General features: G+C 48.9%; 1 protein-coding gene across 1 annotated transcript in view; it reads left to right on the top strand.

Moving 5' to 3' along the window:
* Positions 1–20,940, top strand: part of LOC119957338 (bone morphogenetic protein 1-like) — a 233,737-nt gene that overhangs the window by 175,781 nt on the left and 37,016 nt on the right. Inside the window, 1 exon segment of the mRNA XM_038785238.1 lies at positions 4,403–4,527. Coding sequence (XP_038641166.1) covers positions 4,403–4,527 — 125 coding nt within the window.

The raw sequence follows: 20,940 nt of genomic DNA, 5'->3' as shown, positions 1-20,940 counted from the left end.
GTTGTGCGTTAATTCTCCTGTTGCAAACCTGATGCGGTCGCGTACCCCTTTAAGTTGGTGGGTGGGGTTCGTATGACCCACTTTTCCGATGGGCATGAGGTGGCGGAGCGTAGTGAGGAGTCTGGCAACATTGCTAGCTTTTTGCCCATAGTTCTTTACTTCAATAAATCGTTCATTTGTTAATCCACCTGTCAGGGTATTACACCGGAGTTGTCCCTCTGACTTACGGATCATTGCAAATGGCTGCCTCCTCGGGGAAATGGGACCTCACACAGACTGTGACATTCCCTGCGTGCAGATAGTGACGAGACTGTGCTGGTCTTCCCGAGGAGGCACGGCGATTGTGTCTCAATACCGAGAGGAGTTTGTGCACGGTGATGGCACGGTGGATGTGGCAAAGGTTCACTAGGCTTTGAGGATGCTGGTCAGTCGACCGTTTTCCGATTGCGGGTGACCGTGCAGAGTTTAACACTCGCTAGGGACTGTTTGGGGGCTGAGGGTGTTGGTGGGAGATCAGCACCGTTGCCAGCTAGGACACGTGGCGACTTGCTGCTGAGAGCACTCAGTGTATCTGGCTGATGTTCAGCCAGGGTGCTTAACAAGCCTATTTTATTTCCTATTTGTATTTTCCAGCTAAGCCAGGAATGAGCTTGACTTTATTCTGCCAGATAATGTCCCTTCCCTCGCAGCACTCTGAGGAATCAAAAGTAATTAATTTGTTTTCGCTGCAGTGCATTTTGCCTCCAGTCGACTTCATTGCAACCTCTATTTAACCTTTGGCCTCATTGTGTCGAGATTGACACATTAATGTGATTGGATTGAATTGCACTGTGCTTGTTGGAGTGATACACTGTCAGGGCAATGCTGCCGGTCCTGCAGTATACTCCATAGTGTGGAACAGATCAGAGACCTAAATCAATCACAGAGATTGAACTCGAGGGGAGCAGAATTGAAAAGCTGGGAAGTAACTTGGATTTAACCTCAGTTAGCCACACTTGGAGGAATTCTGATCTCCATAGCATCGAAAGTGTAGAACGACACTGGGGAGGGTGCAAAAAAAAAAAAAAGATTTATGAAGATGGTGCCGGGATTATACCGATCGGGAAAGATTGAAGAACAACTATTTACGTTTGAGGAAGACTGAAGAACCAGAGTTCACCGGGTTAAGGCAAAAGAAGCAATGGGACAAGAATGAGGCAAAGCTATTTTGGCCCAGCGAGTGGTTAGGATCTGGAATGCACTGCCTGAGGGTCTGGGGAAGACAGATTCAATCCATGGCTTTCAAAAGAGCATTGCAGAATTACCTGAAGAGTTTGCAGAGCCACCGGGAAAGTGGGCTGCGATGAATTGCTCTTGCAGTTAGCCAGCAGGGACGGGATGGGCCGAATGGTCTCCTTTTGAGCTGCAGTCACTCCAGGATTGAACAGAGAGGGCTGAGGGGTGACCTAATAGAGTCCCGAAAGATTAGGAAGTGGTTTGATGTAGAATGGATGTAGCGAAGAGTTGTGAGGAATCCAAAACCAGGGACCATAAATATAATAGCCATTGCTAAATGCAGTAAGGAATTCAGGAGAACCTTCTTTCCCCAGAGCGTAGTAAGACTATGGAACGCGCTGTATAACTCAATGGTTAACTGCGACTGGATGAGAGCTGATTTGAATAATCCAGAAGACACGCAAGGAGTTCAGCGCTGAAGTCGTTCATCCATTATAAATGAATGATGCAGTGAAGTACCAGACTAGCTCAGAGTGAACTGTATCAGAGGAAGTGGGAAATCCTCAATAAACCCATATCAGTGAGACAATACTCATGAGAAATTTTTTAATTAAGTTTTTTTATATTTCCAATTAAGCATCGCCAATCCACGCAGACATGGGGAGAATGTGTAAACTCTACAAGGACAGTGACTTGGTGCCGATATCGAACCTGGGTCCTCGGCACCGTTAGGGAGCAGTGCTAATCACTGCGCCACCGTGCCGCCCCGTTCAGTTAATAATCTTTATTAGTGTCACAAGTCGGCTTACATTAACACCGCAATAAAGTTACTGTGAAAATCCCCCAGTCGCCACACTCCGGCGCCTGTTCGGGTACACAGAGGGAGAATTCAGAATGTCCAATTCACGTCTTTCGGGACTTGTGGGAGGAAGCCGGAGCACCCGGAGGAAACTTGCGTAGACACGGGGGAGAACGTGCAGACTCCGCAAAGACAGTGACCCAAGCCGGGAATCGAACCTGGGATCCTGGCGCTGTGAAGCAACAGTGTTACCCACGTTGAGCTTAGTTGGCGGGACTGTTCACCAAGGTGGCTGGATGGTTCAGGTTACTAACACAGCAAGCACTCAATGCAGTACTGCCACGTGCAATAGCTTTTGACTGCTACATATACAAGTGTCTGAAAGGATTGAACAGAGGGAGCAAAGTTGCATTAATACAGAATCTTTCACATTGGTTAAGGAACAGGACCCAGGGGAGAAATATACCCCCCCCACTCTTCATGGGATGGGATGTTTTATGCCCACCTGCCTTACTATCTCACCTGACCCCTCCAGCAATGCAGTGCCCATCAGTACTGCTTCTCTGACAGTACAGCACTCCCTCGGTATTTAACAAACAGGGTGCATTTTGTGCTCAGTTCTCTGGAGTGAGATTGAACCCGCAACCTTCTGATGAAGTGGCCAGTGTTCTACCTCACCCATTTAGTTAGTTAGAAATGCCAGTACTGGAGATCTACGGGATTGAAACAGCCTTCAGCTGTGCCTGACCTTGAGATGTCGCCGGTACTTTCGCTCCCCTCGAAGACACTAACTAACCTGGGGTACAGTTCAGCAGATAGTCCTGGACGATGAACATTGGCAGGATGGTGCCACTCTTTTCCCCCCATTGTGCGGACACTAGGAGGTAATTGCAGGAATTACGTCATGGTGTCAGGAAGCCAGGCCGATTTTATCCTCAGAGATGCTGAGGGCAACTGTGTGGAGTTCATGGCACGGCCCCAGCTCAGAGAGATCGGTGTGAAGCCCAATATAATAGGCCCGATTTCTTTTGGCGCTGACACTGTAGATCTTTTCCCAAAATGGCATCCATTGCGTACCTGCCCATGCCCATTCTTGCTTCCCCTGACACCATAATGATGTGAGCGTTAGACGCACGGAGAACATAGATCAGCACAGCACAGGCCCTTCTGTGGCACTGATTTGATGCCCGCGATGTCATTCTGGAGCTCAGTGCTCCAACCTACACTTGCCCACTCACACAGTGATCACCGTCTGCTCTATCGGAATAAGGGCATACACCCATGCATGTCCCCACCCCATCCCAGCTTGGTGTCGCTGCCTCCGGTTTGGTGCCTTGCCTTCAAGAGAGAGGGAAGTGTGTCATGGTTCAATAACTGGCAGTGTGAAGCTGTGAACATGAGCGGTGCATCACAATTGATTGGAGAATACTGGTAGATGATTGAAGGGGATGTTGGGGCATTGAACGGTGGATGGGGGTCGTGGGGTTTGGAATTTGGAGATAGATTCACACTGGCCTTGACCACTCCTGTGAGGGTCATTGAACTCCTTGCTACACTGCACCCAGGGCTCAACTATCTGCTGTGCCCCCACAGCCTTCACAAGGTCTCGACGGGGGTTTCAGAGCGGGAACACACCATCCCTTTGTGAAATTATAAATACAGGGCCCACGTAAGTGACTGTCATCGACATCATAGCTGGAACCCAGCAGTTGGCGTTCATGGTCTGCAGCTTTTCAATTCGTGGCCTTTCTCATTTTCCGCCACTTTTGATCTGCTCAAAGCTCGTTAGCCGACGGAATGCACAGCTGTGCCAGGAAGCAGTGTGTTTGAAGGCTCCAGTTTTCCCCCTCTTTGTGCCCCTTCTGACAATTAAATTGCTGCAAAGATTTCTCGTTCGCTTCTGAAGGCAGCACTCGTGAACGTACCAACGTCCCACCGAGAAGCAGGAGAAGGCCATTCGGCCCCTCAAACCTGCTTCCCCCCCCGTTCAGTCCGATCATGGCTGATGCGCTTGTAAACCTCAACCCCTCCTTTCCGTCGACTCCTGTTAACCTTTCACCCCATCGTTAATGAAGAATCTAGCGAGCTCTGCCTTAAAAATAGTCAAAGACTCTCTTCCACTGCTTTTGGTGGAAGAGAGTCTTTGGCCCTGTGAGAGAATTCTCCTCATCTGGGTCTTACAGGAGAGACTCCTGCGTCTTAAATATTTGTGCTGTCCCCTTTATGATGCTAGTTGCTCCAAAGCTATTTGTACTTCCACAGTATCGCCGATCGGGTGTTCAGGCTGAATCAGCCCTTCCTGTTTTCTCTGCTCGCGTTGCTGGAGCCACACAGCTGACTCCGAGAGGGCCAGAGTTCCCCCTGACTGACCGATGCCTTTCCGTTTAGGGGGATTTTCCTCGACACCATCCTTCCTCGGTACGATGAGAATGGCGTCCGGCCCCCGATAGGACAGCGGACACGACTCAGCAAAGGAGACATCAGCCAGGCCCGCAAGCTGTACAGGTGTCCAGGTAAGGCAGGTCGCGGGATGGTCAAGGTGCCCGTCGCTGGAACACTAGGACCTGAGAAGGGGTTCGATAATTGTTCTTTTTCGAGGATATGGGGAGGGAGCTGAAATGTGGAGTAAGCAGACAGTTTGGGTATAGAAACATTCGTGCTCAAAGGGCTGAATGGCCTGACGATATTTAGTGATTGTATATTTTGTTGCTGTTCGTGGATCTCGCCATCTTCATCTCCAGAACAGCGACTGAAAGTTAGGGTGAAGCAGTGTACACAATGTCCTTCAGAGTGTCGGAGTGAGAATAACAGTTATAGGCTGCCACCAGACATGGATAGGTTAACAATGGACAGGTAAGTAGCAGATGGAATTTATTACAGAGAAGAGCAAGGTAATGGATAGAGAGAGGCAATGCGGACTTAGAGGCACAAATCAAAATAGTCTGCAGGGACAGAGGGTTCATGCCCATCGATCTTTGAAGGTGGTAGGACATCATTGAGAGTGCTTCACTTGAATGGCGGTGCAGTGATTAGCACTGCTGCCTCACGGCGCTGAAAACCCGGGTTCAATCCCGGCCATGAGTCACTGTCCGCGTGGAGTTTGCACATTCTCCCCGTGTCTGCGTGGATTTCACCCCCACAACCCAAAAAGATGTGCTATCCCCATAACAGCTTTTGGACACTAAATGCAATTTAGCATGGCCAATAGACCTAACCTGCACATATTTGGATTGTGGGAGGAAACCGGAGCACCCGGGGGAAACCCACGCAGACACGGGGGAGAACGAGCAGACTCCACACAGACAGTCACCCAAGCTGGGAATTAAACCCGGGTCGCTGGCGCTGTGAGGCAACAGTGCTAACCACTGTGTCACCGTACCGTCCACACACAATCGAGGCAAGTAAAAGGAAATTGATTAATTATCTAAAGAGGGGGAAAGGTAGCGGAGTCGCACTGGCTCACGTTTATGCAGAGAGCCAGCATGGACACGATCGGCTGAATGGCCTCCTGTGTTGCTACCATGCTAGTACGTGCTATCACGGTTAAGCCCTATTCTACCCTCACCCGTTCTATACATTTTCCAGCACAAAGCACTGGGGAAATTCTGCTGCAGCACCGAGAATAGTCTCCCAATGAAGTCAACAGATTAAATAAAAGTGTGTGGTGTGGTGTGTGTGTGTGTGTGTGGGGGGGGGGGGGGGGGGGGGGGGGCACAGTCACTCAGTCTCCACGCCCATTGCTGAACTGTGAGCTCAGCTCCTCTGTGATCTCGTGCGGGTGAAGAGCTCCTCTTACCAGAGCACAGGATTCTGCTTCCAGATGTTTTGTGATGCAAACCAGCTGTGTTCCGACTTCCCTGGTCGAAACCCGACACTCAGAAGGTTAGGTACAGAATGCTTGCTGAGAACATTCAGCCTTTGCGCACACTCATTCTTTTAACCGACAACCCTGGATCTCTCTCTCTCCTTTCAGACTGTCTTCGAAGCACGTGGTGGCTAAACCTCTCCTTGCACATAGTCCCCAGATGGGGAATGATACGAATAGGACCATGCGACACTTCCACACGCAGAGCATTCAGTGTGCATTTTACATCTTGGCTTGGCTCACTTGTCTCCAGGTTAAATAGTGGCAGGTTCAAGTCCCACTCTAGGACATGAGTCTGTATCCATTGAACCATAGAGCTCCCACGGTGATGGAGGAGGCCATTTAGCCCATTGAGTCTACACCAACCCTCTGAAAAAGGACCCTACCCAGGCCCCCTCCCCTGCCCATAACCCAATAACCCCACCAAACGTGCACATCCTTGGACACAAAGGGGAAATTGAGCATAACCAATCCACCTAACCTGCACATCTTTGGACTGTGGGAGGAAACCAGAGCACCCGGAGGAAGCCCAGGCAGAAACTGGGAGAACGTGCAAACTGCACAGGCAATCAGGAACCCAAGGTCGGAATCGAACCTGGGCCTGTGGCGCTGTGAGGCAGCAGACCTGGCCACCATGCTGCAGACAGAGTGTTGTGTTGTCGAATGTGCAGTCTGCACGATGAGACATTAATCGGAGGACTCTGCCTATGTGAAGCCAGTTTGAATGAATGTTAAAATACCCGTGGCAGTGTTTGAAGACAAAAAAGTTGTTTCCCCAGCCTCCTGGCCAACATTTCCCCCTCAATTATAACCACTGAATTGAGGTTAACTGGTCATTCATTTCAGCACTGTCTGTGAGCTATTGCTGGCATCAAATTTCTATTGGTGTTCGCCAGCATAACTATATATATGTAGTGTTTGGGAGTGCAATGTTTGGGAGTGCAATGTACAAGCTATGTTCAGGTTTCCTCTAGTCAAGTGACTCTAGGAGGAATAAGATCAAAGCAAAGTTGGGCCATAGCACTCACAGTTGTGCAGGGTATTATGAGGTGTGTAAGAGCAGGTGTAGAAATAATTTTCCATGAAGAAGGAAACATCTCTGGATTTAGTTTGAGGGAGTGAAGTGGAGCACGTTTCAATGGGGGAACATCTAGGCAACAGCGATCACAACCTCAGCTAGTTCAGAATAGTTGTGGAAAAGGGCAAGGTACAAAATGTAAGCGTACTGAACAGAGTTGAAACGGGAAGTGGCCCAGGCGGATTGGCATGAATGTATTGAATTTAATAAACAATGAATGACCTACTTCGGCCGTGTATCACTCTGTGAATCATGCTGAGGCAGCCCAGTGGTGTCAGAATGAAACAAGGTGGCTCAGTCCGTGAGAACGTGAGTCAGGGCCACAGTTCATTCCTCGTTGGCTTCGGGAGGCCAAAGTGCCATTTTAAAAAATGCTCATAGACATTATTTTTTTTTTTTTTTAATTTAGATTAGCCAATTATTTTTTCTAATTAAGGGGCAATTTAGCATGGCCAATCCACCTACTCTGCACATTTTTGGGTTGTGGGGGTGAAACCCACGCAGACACGGGGAGAATGTGCAAACTCCACACGGACAGTGACCCAGAGCCGGGATCGAACCTGGGACCTCAGCGCCGTGAGGCGGTTGTGCTAACCACTAGGCCACCGTGCTTCCCTCTCATAGACATTATAACATTGGCTGCAGCCTCGTGACACATTCCCGAACTTGGCTGTGCCAAGCACAGGAGGAAGGCCAATTAACTCCTGCTATGAGTAGGAATTAAGATGAAAGACTGGAAATGTTAAAGGGTGGAATGAGATTCTGGACGAGAGCGAGCATTTGGGGAGAGGCCCTTCCTCACTCCTGTACAGTTTAACCTGCAGCACCTTTGCAGGGCTGTGCACGAGTTTTGTTGTGAGTGGCAGTCTAAATCTGGAGCACTGTTGAGTTGAAAACAGATTGTCACGGAAAAGCAGCGAGGGAGACACGTCTGCAGGTTTGTTTAACTACTGAATGAAACTGTAACACTTCATTTTACGGTAACACAATAAAAATGGCTGACAGCAAATCCTGTTATTTAAGGTGTGTGTGAAAAGTTCCAGGTTGGAAAGATACGCTCTGCATTTTAATGCTTTTTGGTTCCCTCACCTCCCCCTCAGAGTGCTACAGTTCAACATCATCAGGCGCCACAGCATCCATTCCTCACTCTAGCTGTGCGATAGCTGGCGGTGGCCTAGTGGTATTGTCGCTGGACTAGTAAACCAGAGACCCAGGATAAACCAGAGACTCAGGTTCAAATCCCGCCACTGCAGATGGTGAAATTTGAATTTAATAAAAATCTGGAATTAAGTCTAATGATGACCATGGAGCGATTGATGTAAAAACCCATCTGGTTCACTAATCCCCTTTAGGGGAGGAAATCTGCCGTCCTTACTCGGTTTGGCCTCCATGTGACTCCAGACCCCACAGCAATATGGTTGACTCTTAACTGCCCCCTCAAGGGTAATTAGGGAAGGCAATAAATGCGGACACCCACAAAAAAAGGGGGGGAAAAGGTCATTCCACTCCTGCTGTCCTCCGAAGAGGACATCATTGATGGTAATCAGGAGAGGAAGCCCTGCCTCTTGTATGAATGGTTAACTTGTGCCACTGTGTTCTCAGGCAGATAATGCTAGGAGGGCGGCTGACAGCAGAGCCTCTCAGTCCCCTTGCCCGTTGCTGAGCTGTTGTTGAACTGTAAACGCGGCTCCACTGTGATGGCGTGTGGGTGACTAGCTCTTTTTACCAGAGCACAGGATCTACCCTCTATTCCCTTCCCTTCATATATTTGTCTAGTTCCCCCTGAAACATATCCGCACTATTCACTGCAACCACTCCTTGTGGTCTCAAGTTCCCCATTCTCCACACTCTATGTGGTGAAGAGGTTGCTTCCGAATTCCCTGTCGGATTTCTCGGGTGACTATCGTAGCTCGACGTTACGCTCCTTCCCCACTAGAGGAAACATTCTCTTTGTATCCACGCCATCAAAAACCTTTCAGAGTTTTAAAGTGCTCGATTAGGTCACCCACTCGGCCGCCTCTTTTCACGAGGAAAGAGACCCAGCCTGTCGATCCTTTTGTGATATGTGCACCACATATTGCTGCTATTGTCCTTGTAAATCCTCTCCGCGCACTCTCCAGTGCCTCTATATCCTTTTTATAATAAGGCGACTGGAACTGCGCAGTCTTCAGTGTGGTCTAACCACAGATGTGGCTGGGAGTACATGTGCGAGATGAGCCCAGCTTTGGAGGTACTTTGGAGATCTGAGTGAGAGTGTTAGGAAGTAGTGTTTACCCGCGTGGCTTTGGGTTTAAAAAAGAAAGTGAGGATACATTTCACCTCGGTAGGTTCGTACTCGGGTTCAAGAAATGGCTGGGACATGTGGAAAGTTGTGTTATGTTTTGGCACGGTGTGTGTCCTGTTGTGTGTTATATGGTGTCAGGAACGGTTAGAAAAGAGGAGATTATTCAATAAAATTGGAAAAAAGGTTGCAATGGAGGAGTTTACACTCCAGTGTGTGTTGAACATTGAAAGTCAGTGAATCCTTCATTCCGACCAAAACTTTAGGGCCCCTGAGGTAAAACTCCACCCCTTCAAAATAAAAATACTGTTTTAATTAGAAAGACGGAGGTTGAGGGTTGCCCTGATAGAGGTCTACAAGATTATGAGGGGCATGGATAGAGTGGATGGGCAGGCACTGTTTCCCAGGGTGGAGGGGTCAGTCACCAGGGGGCATAGGTTTAAGGTCCGTGGGGCAAAGTTTAGAGGAGATGTGCGAGGCAGGTTTTTTACACAGAGGGTGGTGAGTGCCTGGAACGCGTTGCCAGGGGAGGTTGTGGAAGCAGATACATTAACGGCGTTCAAAACACATCTTGACAAACACATGGATAGGATGGGTATAGAGGGATACAGCACAAGGAAGTGCTGAGGGTTTTGGCAAAGGTTGGTATCATGGCTGGTACAGGCTTGGAGGGCCGAAGGGCCTATTCGTCTGCTGTATTGTTCTTTGTTCTTTGAAAATGAGTGGGGGCCAATGATTAAATTCCCAAAGCAAGTATCAAGAGAGACATCTAATATTGTGTCTGGCAGAAAGCCAGCATTTCATCCAACATTGTGACGTTAAGCCTTTGAATCTCACATACATACACGTTTTTCATTGCATAACTATTGGGAGTTCAGTGAAGGAGCAGATCAAGTTGGAGGGCGTGTTGGAAAAATGCACTGAGAGATCACAAACTGTGCTGTTTAATAATGCTGCTATATTTGGCTTTTCATTCAAAGCAGCCAGTGGAAGTAGCAAGCAAGCAGCAGACCAAAGTGGGTTGAGATTGGCGATGGGGTGAGGTTGGCTTGGTGGTAAAGGGCGGCGGCGGGCGGGCGGGCGGGGGGGGGGGGGGGGGGGGGGGGGAAGGTGCGCGTATAATGTGGCCAAATTGGCTGATTATCAGTCTTGAATTCCTTTCAATATGCCTAATAGCAGATGGTAAGGGGCGAGACCGTTTCGTGGTCAGCCGTGCTGCAGAAGGCAACGGCAAACCACTCACAGCAGTACTTTGCCAAGCATAATTATGGACCCACCAGCGGCATCCATTGTTGCCATTGCCCTCTTACAGCATTAGTACCTGAAGGAAGGCGGCATGGTGGCGCAGTGGTTAGCACTGCTGCCCCACAGCGCCGAGGACCTTGTTTCGATCCCGGCCCCGGGTCACTGTCCGTGTGGAGTTTGCACATCCTCCCCGTGTCTATGTGAGTCTCACCCCCACAATCCAAAGATGTGCAGGGTAGGAGGATTGGCCCGGCTAAATTGCCCCTTAATTGGGGAAAAAAAATTGGGCACTTTAAATTTATTTTTAAAAGTAGTACCTGGAGGAGGTGGAATTAGATCTTATCATGGGCTCCTTGGACCACAGTGGAGCCACTCGTGATCATGCTGTGCGTTGAAGGCCACGTTAAGTGCAAGTCATTGTTTGGAAATGCTCTGTGTTCTGCACAGCAACGGTTAACAGCAAAACACATTTGCAGCGACCAAAATGAAATCTCGTCCTTCAGGTTCGCAAGGCGAGCTTCCGACCCATGATATCTTGATTGTGCTTCTTCAGCGAGTTGCAGCATGTTCCATTTTGTTGTCCATTATTTAAGAATACAATTTTTTTCAATTTAGAGTATCCAATTCTTTTTTTTTTCAAATTAAGGGGTAATTTAGCGTGGCCAATTTCACCGACCCTGCACATCGTTTTGGGTTGTGGGGGTGAGACCCACGCAGACACGGGGAGAATGTGCAAACGGCACACGGACAATGACCCGGGGCCGGGATAGAACCCGGATCCTCAGTGCCGCGAGGCAGCAGTGCTAACCACTGCGCCACCCTGCCGCCCTGTGTTGTCCATTTTAATCTTGTGAACATTCTATTGGTTTTTCCAACTTGCCATGACCAACAGCAACAGATTTTTGGCATCAAGAATCTCATTCTATTAAATCACATAACTGCGCCACCCAATGCTACCCAACCCCTTTCAAGCGATCTGCTTCTTGCCCGGCGTTTAAAAGGGAACCTTCCTCTCAGAGCTCCTTTAGTAAGATTAAAGAACTTTGATTTATTTACAGTTACAGTTAAGTTACGTAAAACTCCAGGTACATTCCCACCGGGTCTCTCCATGGTTGGTGGTTTACTGGCGGACCTTTTATGAGTAGCTTAATGGAGTTCCCCCACCCCTCAGCGGGGGAGCTCCTACTCCACGGGAACCTCCGGGAAATTCATCAATCCCACTGTCCCGTGCCCGTTATGACAACTCCCCTCATGGTTCTTTGACTTCTCCTTGTGACACTTATTTTTTTTTTGGACACGTTGCTGCTTTCACGGAGGGAGATTACTAGGTGTGCAAAATGTTGCAAATTAACAGGTTCCGCCTTTCGTTAGGCCCAGAGACCAGTGAATCTCTCCCATCGTGCGGCGTCCAACACCCAATGAGCCTGAACAGGAGGAAAATTAGTGTTGAAATTTGAGATGTAAATGCTTCAAAACCAAAATATTTCCTCGAAAACGTAAGCATTTATTTGAAGAGAGATAAAGACTTGCACGTCCTTCTGTTTTGGAATGGAATGTACTCTAATAATCTGGGGCATAACACACACACATTGATGCAAGACAGATGAGCACTTGTGTTAAACGTGGCTGCAGTGCTCAGCTGATCTGTCTTGCGGAGTCTTGCGGAGACCTTGGTGTCATTGAGAGGAGTCTGAAAGAAGAATGCATTTCAAAGTCTCTAATCGCTTAATCCTCTTGGCTGAAGTGATGTTGGCAGTGCGTTTGGAATCTGGCTCGTCCCTTGGCAAGCGAGAGCTGGAATGAAACCGTGGCTCGGGTTCCTCCTGTTTATCCCTGGGCCATGAACTGGAGGAAAGGGCGCTTGGAGGAGTGACGTGTCAGCCGCGAAGGTGGTCGACGGAAGCAACTGTAAAAATAGCACAGATTCCGAAGAGGCCAGACACATATCATGGCCAGGATGCATCTTCCAACAGGCCACATCTAGCTGACATTGTGAAGGCTGCCCCCTTCAAAGGTTCAATTTATTTGCTGACTAAAGTCGGGCGAGCCAATGGTCAAACTGCAGGAGACTGATGCACCTAAATTTGATTCCAATACTGCCGCATTCTCCGAGAGCATTCCCTTCATTCCGACAGCACTAAGCCAGCGTGAAACCCCTCCTGTCCTGTAACCGTGTGAGGACAAAATCGATTCTCACAAAAATTCTACACGTTTTGGAGATTTAAAAAAAATCAATCTCTCTCAACTCATTCTTCCCAATGGTCTGAGTCACTCGTCCCTGCTCATTGTCTGAGGTTTTGATCTACTGGAACAGTAGATTTGCTACGGATTTACTAGAGTGGGAAAAATAATGTCTCCCTGTGGGAGTGTTTACCCAAACACTGAAGACTGCAATGAGATTAAGGCCTTGTGCCCAAATGCTGCCTTTAATTTACTTGTCGGTTCCATTCCAGGTCCAGATGTTGTTCTAAATCATTTAGCAAACATAGATCATTTTTATATTGTCCAGCTTTATCGTCTCTCCCCTTCGCCAGACAATCCTGACACTACATAACTCTGATTAGTACGAACATAAGAAATATGAGCTGAGCGGCAGTTGCCCCTTCGTGCCTGCTCCAGCATTCAGTAAGATCATGACTGACTTCCCACAATTCTGACTCCCCACGCTATCATCACATGTCTTAGTTCCCAAAAATCCATTGACTTTCTTGAATATACTCAATGAGGGTCATTAGTCTGTGGAATTCTCTCCCCGGGTCATTGAATATATTCAGGGTTGCGTTAGACAGATTTTGATCGATGGGCAACCTGGCACCCGAGCACTGCCAGGGTGCCCAGGCGGCAGTGCTGAGATGGCATGCCGGCACTGCCAGGGTGCCCGGGTGGCAGTGTCAAGATGCCACGCCGGCACTGCCAAGGTGTCTGGGTGGCATCGGGGTGCCAGGGTTCCGCACTGCCAGAGCCCAACTTTCCAGGGGCCTCCGATCGCCTGGGAGTGCCGTTATGCCTGATCCACGGCGAGGTCTCCCAGGCGTGGACGTTTGATCCAGGTCCTTGGGAGACTCCGATGCAAATCTGGATCCCGCCCAGCGTGACGTCTTGCGAGGTCCCGTCCCAAGCGTCGTAAATCCCACGAGAGGATTAATGGCCTTGTCGTGTCCCGAGTCCGGAGCAGCGAAGCCGTTCGATCGGGCGCCTCATCTACTCAGTCTCTCCTTCGAGGACAATCCCTTCCTCCCAGCAATCAGCCCAGTGAATCTTCGTTGCACTCCCTCTGGGGCAAGTGTGTCTTTCCTTTGGTAAGAAAACACGTCAATAAACATATGAATGCTGTAAATATACCACCTAATCCATCCCAGCCTCTGATCCGTTTTATTTGTGAAAAGAATATCACAAGTTCTTCAGAAGCACAGACTCTGCTTTGTATTCGGAAGGCTGTGTAACGTGTGGTCGAAATTAAGTTTAGTTTGAGTATGAATCGGTATCCAGTGTCCGCCTTATTAAAAAAAACGGTCTATTGAGAGTTATGGAGCTAGTGGGCATGCACCCACTAAGGGATCACCTTGGCATTTCTCCCCAGTCCAAGTCCTTTTGTGTGATTTTAATTATTTTACATTTTCAGCCTGTGTTCGCAAATACATATCGCAGTGTGAATCAAGAAAGACACGGGCGAGAACTGAGAACAACAGCATACAAGCCGCAGAGAGTCTCAGCCAGATTCAAACAGCGAACAGCAACCAAAGCCTTGCTGTTTGCATTAACAGCTGGCTGAACATTTAGTTCGCAATCGGATTGAGTGAGATAAGCACACAGTGTGTAAGAAGATGGGAATTTTTTTTTCGACCCAGCGAGTTAGTATGATCTGGCTGTAGCTGAAAGGACAGCGGGAGGAGATTCAGCAGTGGCTTTCCAATAGGGATTGCATAAATCCCTGGAAGGGTGGGGGTGGGGGGGGGAGAGCAGGGAGGAGTCGGAATAAACTGGACAGCGCTTGTGAAGAGCTGGCACAGACACAGTGGGCCAAACGGCCTCCTGATGGAATCTAAGACCCGAGAAATGCTTTCCGAACTTTTATTTTTCACTGAATGAAAAATGAAATGAAAATCGCTTATTGTCACGAGTAGGCTTCAAATGAAGTTACTGTGAAAAGCCCCTAGTCGCCACATTCCGGCGCCTGTTTGGGGAGGCTGGTACAGGAATTGAACCGTGCTGCTGGCCTGCCTTGGTCTGCTTTCAAAGCCAGCGATTTAGCCCTGTGCTAAATCAGCCCCTAGTACGGGAGGCACTCTGTTGGGTTTCCTGTGTGAGCTCTGTGCTTCCCGTCAGCTTTCTGCAGAGCGCACCTCTCGTGGGCTAACTGTGTCCGCGTCACATATTCCTTTCCTTAACGCTGCGAGGATATTTTGGAGTTTAGACTCTCTTTAAAGAAGCTCCCTTCCGGCTCTTAATAAAGCGACAAAGGGCATCACGGTCAGGCAGTGGTTAGCACCGCTGCCTCACGGGGCCCAGATTCGATCTCGGCTCTAAGTCATTGACCGTGTGGAGTTTGCTCATTCTCCCCGTGTCTGCGTGAGTCTCACCCCCACAACCCAAAAAGATGTGCAGGGTAGGTGGATTGGCCACGCTAAATTGCCCCTTAATTGGAAAAAATTTATTGGGTACTCTAAATTTATAAAAGAAAACAAAAAGTGCAACGCGGAGCCTTTCACACTGTGTACTGTTGGCGGTGACCTTTAATCCAGGGGGTTTCGGACAGTCTTCTGGCTGTCAGCCGATGCCAGTCCAAACCAATGCATCATACCCCCTGTTGCAAGCTGAAACATGAAGTACACCCGGTATAATAGGGCATCGTCCCCATGAAATAAAAGGTCGGTCACCCGTAACCTGTGTACGCCCTGCTGCTCGGTGATGCAACCCCACAGAGGTCATTGACTGGAAGGAGCTGTTTGGGCTCTCCAATGTGTTTTTCATTACCATATCCCTTTCAGCTTAGTCAGCAACGAACACCCTCGGGCTGCAGCAGCAGCAGGCTGACATTGACCTGGTTTTGGTATTAGGACTGTTTATTCAGTGAGAGGTTAATAAGCGACTGACTGGTCCCCCTCTGCACAATTGCCCTTCATTAAGTTTACGACTTTTGCATCAGGCAACAGGATGAGCCGAGTGCCAAGTTGTGCTAATGAGGGGCTGGCTCCAACGTCCTTCCTCCTGGTTGAAAGCACATTATTTAATTTCGATCCCGACAACAGCTCTTTGTGCAAATTAAAGAGTGTTTGCGGTCAACCTAATTGCAAGTCAGTCAGTAGCAGAGTGTGCACCTTCCTTTGTTCCTCGATGGTGGACGGCCAATTCTCCTGTGTGTTGAGGGGGGAGCACGAAGCCTGTCCTGTGACGGGGGAGGGGAAGCGGAATCTCAGACAAGGACATCGCCCTGTGCGGAGTAGAGGCATTGTGGAGTCTTCGGAGTCTCGGGAGTACGATGAATGTGATGGGCTCCTCAACTCTTAGCTCAAAACGGAGATGCAGAAAGTAACCAAAAAAGTAAATGGAAAGCTGGCTTTTTAATATCCCGATTAGAAGACTAGGTTACAAACGGGTAGAGGTTATGCTCCAGCCAGCCGCCTTCTTCTTTGGCAGTCCCTCACGATCAAGGTTGACTTGTTACTGCTCCAGCTCGATGGGTTCTTAGGCGGCAGATCAGTCCAATACAGGATCTGCAGACTCTGCCCCATGTGGGGCCAGTGATGCTTGAAGGATTGGGTAGGTGGGCTGTTTGGTATCTCGGTGTATATGTACAGAAGTCATTGAAGGTGGCACGGCTAGTTGAGAGAGAAGTTAATAGTATCTTAGGCTTTGTTCATAGAGCCATTGAGTACAAGAGTAAGGAAGGCACTAGGTAGGCCTCATCTGGAGTACTGCGTCCTGTTCTGGGCAACATACTTGGGGAAGGATGTACAGACATTGGAGAGAGTACTGAGGAGATTCACAAGATTCCAGAGATAAACAACTGTAGCTGTGAGGAGAGATTGGATCTGATTTCCTTGAGAAAAGAAGGCTGAGTGGCGACCCGACCTAGGTGTTCAAGAGGTGTGGACAGGGTGAATGGTGAGATACTGTTCCCACTGAAGAGAGCATCAAGGTCTAGAAGGCGCGGATTCAAAATGATTGGCAAGAAAAGTGATGTGAGGGAAGTGATGTGACTGGGTAGAATGCCCTTTCAGTGAGCCAGGGCAGACTCGATGGCCTCCTTCTGCTCTGTGAAGATTCTGTTCACGGTGGTGGGATCTTCCAGTCCTGCCAATGGCCCACCACTGGCCCGGGTTTCGTGGGGGTGAGGGATTCCTCCTCATTCCAGATCTGGGGCAGGCAATCGCCAGGCAGGAATGTTCCCTTCCAGTCAGGGAACACTTCAGCAGTCAAGGGCATTCAGCCTCTGATCTTCTGGTAAGCGTTCTCCAAGGCAGCCTTCAGGACGTACGACAATGCAGAATCGCCGAGCAGAAACCTATAGCCAAGTTCCGCACACATGAGCGTGGCCTCAACCGGGACCTGGGATTCATGTCGCATTACATTCATCCCCCACCATCGGCCAGGGCTTGCGAAATCCTCCCAACTGTCCTGGCCTGAGACAATTCACATCTCTTTAATCTGTGATTATCTCTCTCTCCAGTTGCTCCGTCTGGACCTGTAAAGACTTAATTAACCGGTCAAGACTCGCATTCAAAGTATCGTCTTGCATCATTGAGTTTGTCTATTTTTATGTTTCTGGAACATACCTCTTCATTCACCTGAGGAAGGAGCTGTGCTCTGAAAGCTAGTGATTTGAAACAGACCTATTGGACTTTAACCTGGTGTTGCAAGACTTCCTACTGTGCCCACCGCCGGCGTCTCCACATCAAACTAAATTAAGTTTGCACACACTACTGAGTTACAGATAATAAACTAATGATAGTGAATCTGTAGTACAGCATTCAATATTCTATCTAACTATTAAACTACACTATGACTTGACCTCGTGCTATGTCTCTTCATTCAATTCTCACTCTGGTCTCATCATATTTTCTTCAGCTACTCCCAGAATTCCTAGAGATGCTGTCTTATATACAGTGAATTAGTAACGCCCTCTAGTGTTTGATTTACAAACAGATTCAGCTGGTAACCCTTTAGTGTACTGGCATTATATATATATTCCAATTTCTTCTGAATTCCTCATCAGATTTCTCGGTGACTATCTTATATCGACAGCCTCGAGTTATCCTTTTCCCGTGTACCCCCCTCCCTCGCCCAGCACCCCACCTCCCCATACTATCTGTTGAACGGTGTCAGTCTCAATGCAGGAATTCATTCCCCCAGTCAGGATTTCTTGGGGGAGCAGGTAATGGGGCAGAATTTTTAATATCTGACACATTTATTTTATCATTTCAAATTTCCAACATTTGTGTGTCTCTTGTTGGCAGCTTGAGCATGTGTGAACTCCTGCAACCAGTTGTCGGAATCAGTCGTGAGGCAACCGAGAGACAATTTACTTCCATAATGTGCGTCTCTGCTCACTTGATATCCTCCTCCTTCCCCCGTATTCCTTGGAGTGCAGGGATGGAGTCAAGAATACTGTGTCCAAGCAGCTAGGACAGGGTGAGCTGTTTGCTCATGTGCTGTCCAGATGCTTGGCCCGTCCAGATGCTGTCGGCTTGTCAAATATTTGGCTGGCTGCTCATTCTTCAGAGGGAGCGGAGCTCGGTGGAAACTGCAATCCAAGCACTTTTTCAGCCCGCGTTTTAATATCACTGCCGCCATCCATCAGGAGCGGAGCTTTGTCTATTCTTTGCTTTGCCTGGGTAACGTCGCTGACCTCGCAGTTCCCCCTCGACCCCCACTCTCTCATTCTCTCTCTCTCGGCCTTGCCAACGCTATTTGCTCCCAGTTGATTAAAGAGTAAAATGCCACAAGTGTGGGCTTCTCTGCTGCCGATGTTTATTCAGCGAACCCGTCCAAACCGGAGAGATTTGCCTTTTTTTTGTTTCTGCGGAAACCGTGTTCCTAACCAAGAATGAAGGTGAAGGATTGAGCTGGCTTTAAGAGACGAGCAGGGATATTAAAGAGCGCCCACTTGTTTACAGGGACTTCATCAACAAAGTGAGCAAATTGGTATATGTTGGGGGAGACTGGCAATCGGAATCCAAAGGCCCCAGGCTAATGCTCTGGGGGACATGGGTTCAAATCCCACCACAGCAGCCGGTGGAATTTAAATTCAGTTAATTAAATTTGGAACTGAAATCTCGGTATCGGTGACCACGGAACTGTTGTCGATTGATGTATAACCCATCTGGGCGGGGCGGCACGGCGGCACAGTGGTTAGCACTGCTGCCTCGCGGCGTCGAGGACTCGGGTTTGATCTCCGCCCCGGGTCACTCTCCGTGTGGAGTTTGCACATTCTCCCCGTGTCTGCGTGTGTCTCACCCCCACAACCCAAAGATGTGCAGGGTAGATGGATTGGCCACGCTAAAAATTGCACCTTAATTGGGGAAAAAATAATAATTGGGTACTCAAAATTTTTAAATTTTGTTTAAAAACCTATCTGGGCCACTAATGTCCTTCAGGGAAGGAAATCTGCCGTCCTTACCCGGTCTGGCCTACATGTGACTCAGGCCCCCCCCCCACACACACACACACACACACACACACACACACACAGAGCAATGTGATTAACTCTTAGCTGCCCTTCTGAAAATGGTCTCGCACTCCACTCATTTCGAGAGCAATTAGGAATGGGCCAGCCAATCATAAGTCGGAGATAATCCTTGTCTGGTAGTAGTGTGGCACTAATGTTAATTGGCAATTAGTCCGTGTCTGAATGGTCTGTTTTTGTGCTGTACACACTGTGCAATTCAATGTTTAAAAACCCCAACTGGTTCACTAATGTCCTGTAGGGAGGGGAAACCTGCCGTGCCTGCCCATTCTGGCCTATATGGGGCTCCTGACCCACACCAACATGGCTGACGTAGCTGCTCTCTGAAGTGGGTCAGCTGTCTTATCGCTAGCCCTCCAGGACAATTGCAATGAGCAATCCGGCATTGCATGGAAAAGGTCAAGTTACAGGAAGGATCACAGAGAGAATAAAAAAGGATGTTTGCTGACTGTTAAGAAATAGGTGACGTGGTGATAAGACCAATGCCGTGTGGTGTCTGGGACTGCACTTGGCTCTGCGTAGCCCAGCGTTATTGAGTCTAGCACCATTCTTGGCTGCAGTGAACAGGAAAGGCTGGGTTGTGAAATGTGGGTAAGAGGGGATGGGTTTCTCGAACAGGGAGAGGCAACTTTTCCAGTAAAACCGTGAGGCGACCGAGCACTTCTGAAGCCTCCGACAAATGGATGGAAACACAGAGGACGGCCTTTGCCTTTCTGTCCCGCCTCTGTCCCAAAGCGCTGTGCAGTCAATTAGACGTTTTTGAAATGCAGGCGCCATTGGTAATGTAGAAACACAGCAGCCAATGTACACACAGCAAAATCCTACAGTGACTAGCTAAACGGATTTGGTACTGTTGGCTGCAGCATAAATACTGACCAGGAGGCTGGTGAAACCCTCCATGCTCTTCTTCTGTCCACCTGAGGGGGGCAGATGGGGCCTTAGTTACCTTGCAGCAGAGCCTCCTCCAGTACCAGAATCCATCTGGCACTGCTGATAAAAATACTTCCGTTGGTGTCCATTTTGTCTGCTCCCAGATCTCCCCATATGCCCTCACAAAAGCACTACTGAGCCAGTGTTGCTGATTGTTTCAGTGTGTCTGATTCTCCCCCCCACCCCCGTTATCTCACTCACAAAGCAGAGACTCTGGGCACGATATTCCGGCCACACTGCATCGGAAAAGCAGCTCGCCGTGACGCAGCGTGGCCGATGAAAGCCGGGAGACCCCGCTCCTGGGATCTACCCGGTACGCAGCGCCCCGTGAGAGTCAACGCAAGAGGAATGGGCAGGATCACTTTTTAGCAAATGTACATATTGGAGCGAGGCAGTAAGCCTTACTCTAATGTGTAGATTCCAGAGGAACCTGAAGCTTTAGGATTCAATCCCTTTACCTCAGGAACCTTGGGCGAGCGCCGTTTGGTACTGGTCCCCACAAACGGAGGCCAGATGGAATAGCACTCGTGGGAGTCTCCATGGGGTTTAGAGACCCCCAGCATTTAAAAATGGCGTCCCAATCTCTCACTACAAAGAGGAGTTCCGACAAGCGGAACCCCCCTCCCCCATTGTCAAAAAACAGGGCCATGTCTGGCCTCTGCCGCGGGTCACCCATTAAGGCCCCTTATTCAAAGTGAGCCCCATTGAATAGCCATGTGTTTCTCTGCACAACAAGTGCTCGGAAACATGCGGCTAAACGCTCTCGCTCTGAGACTTTGTTCCCTTTTGGGGAGATTGTGCCCTCTGTGTTTGTGGAGCGGTTTAGCTGTTCCTGGCTGAA

The sequence above is a fragment of the Scyliorhinus canicula genome, chromosome 26, assembly GCF_902713615.1.
Source record: "Scyliorhinus canicula chromosome 26, sScyCan1.1, whole genome shotgun sequence".
In the NCBI taxonomy this organism is placed as follows: domain Eukaryota; kingdom Metazoa; phylum Chordata; class Chondrichthyes; order Carcharhiniformes; family Scyliorhinidae; genus Scyliorhinus; species Scyliorhinus canicula.
This window is presented reverse-complemented; position numbering and strand designations above follow the sequence as displayed.